At 52.7% G+C, this 7,009-nt stretch overlaps 1 protein-coding gene across 2 annotated transcripts in view; it reads right to left on the bottom strand.

The window, feature by feature from the left end:
* Positions 1–1,160: 1,160 nt before the first annotated feature.
* Positions 1,161–7,009, bottom strand: part of LOC104983911 — a 9,419-nt gene continuing 3,570 nt past the window's right edge. The window contains exons 2-3 of one of the 2 annotated variants that reach the window (XM_010833438.1): positions 2,191–2,259; positions 1,161–1,216 (exon numbers count right to left, since the gene is read on the bottom strand). In XM_010833438.1, coding sequence (XP_010831740.1) covers positions 2,196–2,259 — 64 coding nt within the window. In that variant the 3' untranslated portion in view covers positions 1,161–1,216; positions 2,191–2,195. Of the gene's footprint in view, positions 1,217–2,179; positions 2,260–7,009 lie in introns of those variants that run through there. The other variant, XM_010833436.1, reaches the window with a different exon arrangement.

The raw sequence follows: 7,009 nt of genomic DNA, 5'->3' as shown, positions 1-7,009 counted from the left end.
ATATCTCGGAAGTAGGTTGGATCTTGAGCCCGGAGCTGCGGGACGCTCGGGCTGAAGCGGATAGAGGCTGAGGGCGACCGGCCCCGCCCCGAGCGCAGAAGGGAGTCTCTCCGCCCTGGCTCGCCAAACCGCTACGTGAAGCCCCGCCCCTGAGCCAGGCCACCCACCCCCGCCCCCCGCCCTCCCGGAGCCCCGGCTTCACCCTCTTATTCGCCGAGGGTTCACGCATGGCCCCGCCCCCCTAAGCCTTGACTCCGCCTCTTGGGCCTAGTGTTTGCTCTCCCGCCTGAAACCCCTACGGATAATTCACCCCTGGGCTCTGTCACTGCATTTTGAACTTTGACCCTTACCCCCAGACGCCGGGACCGTCCCCTTGCACGAAGCATGAGTCTAGACCGAGCCTCCTCGAATCCCACTCCCTGCCTCCTGACTCTCCATCCTCTAGAGAAGCATAAACCATCTCCTAAAGCCCTTCACGCTGGACCCGCCCCGACTCACACCTCCTGCGAACTTCCAGGAATAGGTGATCTCTTCCTTAGGCAGCTGGAAGTTCACAGTGCAAGAGAACATGGCCTGACGACCCCGAGTCACCGTCAGGTCCTGAACTGAAGACAGGTCTCGCATCGCCACCTCGGCCCGCCCACGTCCGACCCCCCAACCCCAGCCCCTTCCTCGCTCAGCCCTCTCTTCCAGTTTTTCAGGTTTCTCGCCCTTCAAGGCCACGCCCCTCACCTGGGCAGTCAAGCGGGAGGTCGCAGACCTTGGAGTAGCATCCGCGGCAGCGAAAACGCCGAGTGACCTCCTGGAGTCCTGGAGGGTAGGAACGCTGGGTCTGGGGTCCATCTGCCTCCCCTAGCCAGGGTCCCTTCGGCCACCACGTGGTCTATTTAACTTCCCCGGGTTCTACCTGCTGGACAGAATCTGGACCCCGCCTTTCCCGCGCTCATTGGCTGGCTCTCACCACTCTCCAGCCTCTAGGATCCCCATTGGTTTGCCTTCGTTTTGTTTTTGTTTTTGTTTTCCCGGACCCGCCTTTCGTGAGGTTTGTGAACTGGTTTTCTTACTCCTCTTCTCCTGGGCTCGCATTGGCCCCTTCGGATCAGAGGCACCCGTGCTCTTCCAAGAGTCCCAGGTTTTGGCCCTTACCACCTCCTTTCCCCCCGCAATTCTGAGCTTTGAATGACGTGCTTACCGCAGGGAGGAATGCAGACCTGCACTGCGGAGAGAGAAGAAGCGTTACCACCCTGTAAGTCGCGGCAGGTGCCCACCTGAAACTCCCCTAGAGGAAACGTTTCAGGGCCGGATGCATTCATTCCTCCAAGGGACCAGAGCCAGGTATGCCGCGCTCCACCAAAGGGGTGAGGCCAAGCCTGCAGCTTCCCCGCTGTAGGCGGGGCCAGGCCTGCGGTACTTCACCTGGGGACCCTACCAGCCCTGCAGCATTCCATTAAGACGTCAGGCACATGCCTGCTGCTGGCAACCGGGAGGCAGGTCCAGCCCCGGTGTATTCCATCGAGCGGGACGGGCCTAGATCCCGGGCGATCATCGGAGGCTGCTGCTAAGTCACTTAAGTCGTGTCCGACTCTGTGCGACCCCATAGACAGCAGCCCACCAAGCTCCCCTCCCTGGGATTCTCTAGGCAAGAACACGGAGTGGGTTGCCATTTCCTTCTCCAATGCATGAAAGTGAAAAGTGAAAGTGAAGTCGCTCAGTCTATCCGACTCTTAGCGACCCCATGGACTGCAGCCCACCAGGCTCCTCCGTCTATGGGATTTTCCAGGCAAGAGTACTGGTGTGGGGTGCCATTGCCTTCTCCATCGGAGGGAACAGAGCCTAATTAGGGGGCCCAATCAGAGGTGTGGTCAGGCTGGACGTAGCCCACTAAGACGCCCCGGATGGAAAGGAAACCTGTCACAGAGTGCCCAGGGTCAGACACAGATCCATGAAGAGGCCCGAGCTAGTCTGGGACAGGACTGTCCTACAAAGCCGTCCCAGCTAGAGGTAACCTTGCATCGGAGGCGGGGCCGGACCCAGAGTGGTTCTAGCAGGGTAAGAGGCTGTGCCCAGAGTGACCCACAAGGGAAGCTCGGCTCAGAGATCAGCCGAGGGGTTGGCTTGATGGGAGCAGATGGGGGTCTCCGGAGTTGGGTTTGCTAATTGGGCCTGGGGGAAGTAGACAGTCTATTTTACCTTCCTTAAGCTGCAATATAATCTTCTGCATTTTCTCCGCGGCACGAAGAAAGGCAACCCGAAAGGACCCTGGAGGGTGGAGGGAGTCCTTGTAGTAAAGACCCTTCCCCAAGGCTGCTGGAGCTCGACAGGCCTGGCTGTCATCATGTCTGTGCCCCTCCCCCAGCCCCTGCTATCCCCAGGTCTCTGGTATATGCCACAGCCTCCTACTCTATCTGGATGGTGGGCACACCCCCAAATCTCCTTCTGCTGCCTCTAGACTAATCACTCTGACAGAACTCCTCCGCATCTGTGTTATCTTGTTAAGGAGAAAAGGGAGGATAAAGGTCAAATTTCTCCCATGGCCTAGGAGGCCCTGTGTAGTCTGGCCTAGTCTCGTCTCCCTCTCTGTGTGCTAAGTCGCTTGAGTCTTGTCCGACTCTTTGCAACCTCATGGACTGTAGCCCACCAGGTTCCTCTGTCCATGGAGATTCTCCAGGCAAGTATACTGGAGTGGGTTGCCATGTCCTCCTCCAGGAGATCTTCCCGACCCAGGTATGGAAGCCACAACTCTTAAGTCTCCTGCAGTTCATTTCCCCTAATAAGGAAAGCATCATGCTCTCTGCCACCTCAGGGCCTTTGCACATGCTGTCTTCAGTCTCCAGCACACCTCCCCCCCTACTCCTACTCTTCCTTCCTGTCATCCCTCATGTCACCTCCTTACAGGTTTTCTCAGACCACAAATCTAATTTAATCCAGTCCCCTATTTTTGTCTCTAACAGTACTCCATCTGTTCCATTCATAGCTCTCACCAGTTTGCAAATACATATATTCATATATGCATAGTGAGCATTTAAGACTGTCTCTTAAGTAAGCAAACAAGTCCTTCTTTAGTGCTGTGTCCTCAGAAACCAGGAAAGGGCCCCTGAGTCTTAGGAATAAGTATGTGTAGAATGAACCCCAGGATTCAACTGGAATGAGCACCACAGCTGGAAGCCCGGGGCCACAATTCATCCGCTGGATGTGTTATATTTGGCCTGGAAAATGTTTTTTAAAAATGACCCAGTTGCCATCATGTAAAGTTTGGGAAAAGTCACATAAAATGTTTGGCATCCCTTTACGAAATCTGGAAGAGCTGTAACAGAGGCAGTATTTCCATGAGGCAGCAGTTGGCCGGAGCTTAGCAGCAGCCACCCACTTTAGTCAGGGCACACACCCACTTTCCCAGAGTTCCCAGTCTCTTCATTTCTACCCCTCTTTCACTCTTTCTATGTTCTCTGCTCTTATGGATGTTTGAGTTTTCACCACTGTAATGGCCTTCAAAAAAAAAAAACAAAAACTGGGGGACTTTCTCAAAGTGGATGGCTGCAATGATTTACAGGTGGAGGTGGCTTTGGAAGTCAGAAATGTGACAGGATTTTGTTGTTGTTATTTAGTTGCTAAATCAGGTTTCAATTCTGTGATCCCATGCACCGTAGCCTGCCGTGTTCCTTTGTCCATGGGATTCTCCAGGCAAGAATACTGGAATGGGGTGCCATTTCCTTGTCCAGGGGATCTTCCCCACCCAGGGATCGAACCTGCATCTCCTGCACCACAGGCAGATTCTTTACCACTGAGCCACCAGTGCTCATGTGGCAGGGTGCTATGGGCTGAATTTCACCTCTTCCAAATTCATACGGTAAAGTCCTAAGCCTAGTCCTTCAGAATGTAACTGTATTTGGAGATGGAATCTTAAGGAGGTAATGACATTAAAATGAGGTTTTTTGGGTGGGCCTTAACCCAACATGACTGATTTCCTTGGTAGAGAAGGAAATTTGGACACGGACACGGAAGGAAGACAGTCATTCTGCAAGTCAAGGAGAGAGGCCTCAGAAGCAACCCACCCTGCTGACACTGACTCCTTGATCCTGGACTTCTAGCCTCCAGAACTGTGAGCAAATAAACTTCTTTTAGTTAAGCCACCCAGTTTCTGTTTTTTGTTGTTGTTGTTGTTGTTGTTACAGCAGCCCTAGCAAACTAATACACAGGGATTGCCAGTTGCCTCAAAATATCTATTTTCTCCTTAATAACATATGACCACGTTCAGCTGAGAAAGCACCCCAACCCTGCCCCAGTTAAAAGACTACATTTCCCAACCTCCATTGTAGCTAGCTGTGGTCATGTGACCTAGCTGTGGTCATGTGTCCAAGTTCTGATGGATGAGCTGTAAGTTTAAGAGTGATGTGTGAGTCACAGAAAGTAGCCTTAAAAGAGATATGGTGCCATTTTATTGGCCCCTTTCCCCTTCTTTTATCCTGTTGCCTGAAACTTAGATTTGATGGCTGCTGCTCTAGCAGTTATACAGGACCATGAGGATAAGTAGTATATCCTAGGATAGTAAGGCAGAAAGCTGGAAGGGTACTGAGTCCCCAGGAAAATGCAGCTGCCATACTAGTCTTAAGTGCCTACCTCAAGACTTATTTTATAAGGAAAAAATAAACTTCTACCCTGCTTAAGACATTGCAGGTTTTAACCTTAGGTTAAACCATACATAAAGGGAGGGAATTGAGGATTCTGATAAGAATCTGGCTGAAGTAATGATCATAGAAGTGATGGTAGAAGCTGGAGAGAAGAGGGCTCTGAAGCCAGGAAGCAGGTGCAAAATGAGGGGTCAAGGACTTAGCAGTCTCTCCTTAGCCACAAGGCAGGCAGGAGCTGTGGTCTGGTGACGGCAGTATGGTCAGGAGGATGTGGTCCGAGTGGCGTGCTCAAATGAGAGGCTGGGATGATGTTGGAGAAGGCAGCCAAGGAATGTCTATGGGCCAAACCAAATGACTCTTGCGGGGACGGTGTGTGGGATATACCAAGTCAGCCAGGGGGCAGGGGAGAAGCATGGGAGTAAATAGGGATGGAGCGAAATGTCCAAAGGGGCAAGAGGCAGGCTTGTGTTAACCACAAAGGGGCACGAGTTATAGTCTCCCCAAAGAGGTGCTTCACTGGGAGCCTCGACCTGCTGATCACCTGAGTTTGAGTTCTGTCTCTCCCAACTATGTGCACACCTGTCTCACTTCCATGCTACCCATCACATGCACTCCTCCCTGTGTGACCTTGGCCGGGTATTTAACCTTCCTGATCCTTGGTTTCCTCATTCATAAAATGGGGGCAATATCAGTGTCTACTTCACAGCATTGGTGGTGAAGATTTCACGTCATACAATATAAAAGCCTCCTCCTCCCAAACTATGTGCTGCTGCTGCTGCTGCTGCTAAGTCGCTTCAGTCGTGTCCGACTCTGTGCAACCCCATAGACGGCAGCTCACCAGGCTCCCCCGTCCCTGGGATTCTCCAGGCAAGAACATGGAGTGGGTTGCCATTTCCTTCTCCAATGCATGAAAGTGAAAAGAGAAAGTGAAGTCGCTCAGTCGTGTCCGACTCTTCATGACCCCTGCTAGGTACCATTCAATGACCATAATGGGATAATGTCTGTGTTATAGAAGAGTCAACTACTGGCATTATCATCCCCTAATCTGAGATGCGGAAACCCAGGCACAGAGAGGTTAGGAAATTGGCCAAGGTCACACAGCTAGATTGGAACCCATGTGGCCAAACTCCAGAGCCTCCACGGGTGGCCACCATCTGCGGTAGACACACTGCCCTCAACACCACACTGACAGTGCCAGCGGCCACCACCGGGAGCCACTCTGAGTCCACCTGTCCATCTCTCTGGGCCTCCATTCGGGAGAGACCCAGGAGTCATCCTGATTCTTCCCATCCCCATCATCCTACATACGTCTGGTCCAGACATCCCCTGGGTCCATCCACGGGAGCCCCAACTTCCCCATCTGGAAAATGGAGCTATAAAACTCCACCTCATGGGGCCAGTACAAGGACATCTTTTAGGAGGATTATTAACATAAATCACTCTTTGCAGACACAGCATCTTCCATGCAAGGGGCAGGTTCATCTCAGCCCCCACCAACCCATCACAACAGGTTCAAGTCACCACTGACCGTCTCCTCCCTGGGCCTTCTGCTTCTGCCCTTGACCCACATGGCCTTAGTCAGAACCCCTGTTTCCTGTAAAATCCTCCAAAGGGCCTCCCCACATCAAGAGCAAGAGCTGAAGTGATCATTGGGTATGAGCTGGAAAGAGGGGGTCCTTTGGCTGAAGTTGGCTCAAGGACGCACCCTAGCGGTTCCCAAAGTGTGTTCCCAGCACAGCAGCAGCAGCACCTGGGAACTTGTTAGACATGTCCATTTCTGGGCCCCACCTCAGACCTAAGGCTCAGAAACAGAGGGTGGGGCCCGGGAGCCTTCATTTTAATAAGGTCCCAGGAGATTCTGACATACACTGTGGGGCTGGAGAACCACTGGCCTACATGGTCCACTCCAGCCCCACTGGCCCCAGGGCCTTTGCACTGACTCTTTCTACCACCTGGAAGCTCTCTCCCCAGGTCACCTGCACAGCTCTCTCTGTTCCCCTCATTCCAGTCTTTGCATAACTGGACCTTTTCATTTGCACCTCCCCTGATCAACCTGTTTAGTAAAACGATCACCCCACTGGCCACCCCCCCTTTCTCTCCCCTTTTTGTTTCCCTCCATAGTATGGATCACCAGCTGACATCTATGGCATTTCACTGATTACGTTTAATAATCAATGCAAGCAACCTGAGGGCAGGTGGCTTGCAGTTTGGGTCACAGCCGTGTCTCTGGTGGTGTTCCTGACACAGTAAATACCCGTGGAACGTAAAGCCCCAGCTTCTCCCAGCACCCAGACTCTCGCTCCAGTCCATCCATATGGCCCTTGAGGATCTTTCTACACCCTGAGCTGACACTGCCCTTCCTCGGCTCACAGCCTTGTTCC

Source organism: Bison bison, unplaced genomic scaffold (assembly GCF_000754665.1).
Source record: "Bison bison bison isolate TAMUID 2011002044 unplaced genomic scaffold, Bison_UMD1.0 scf7180017863683, whole genome shotgun sequence".
NCBI classification, from domain to species: domain Eukaryota; kingdom Metazoa; phylum Chordata; class Mammalia; order Artiodactyla; family Bovidae; genus Bison; species Bison bison.
The sequence above is the reverse complement of the archived record's forward strand: the minus strand, read 5'-3'. Positions and strand labels throughout refer to the sequence as shown.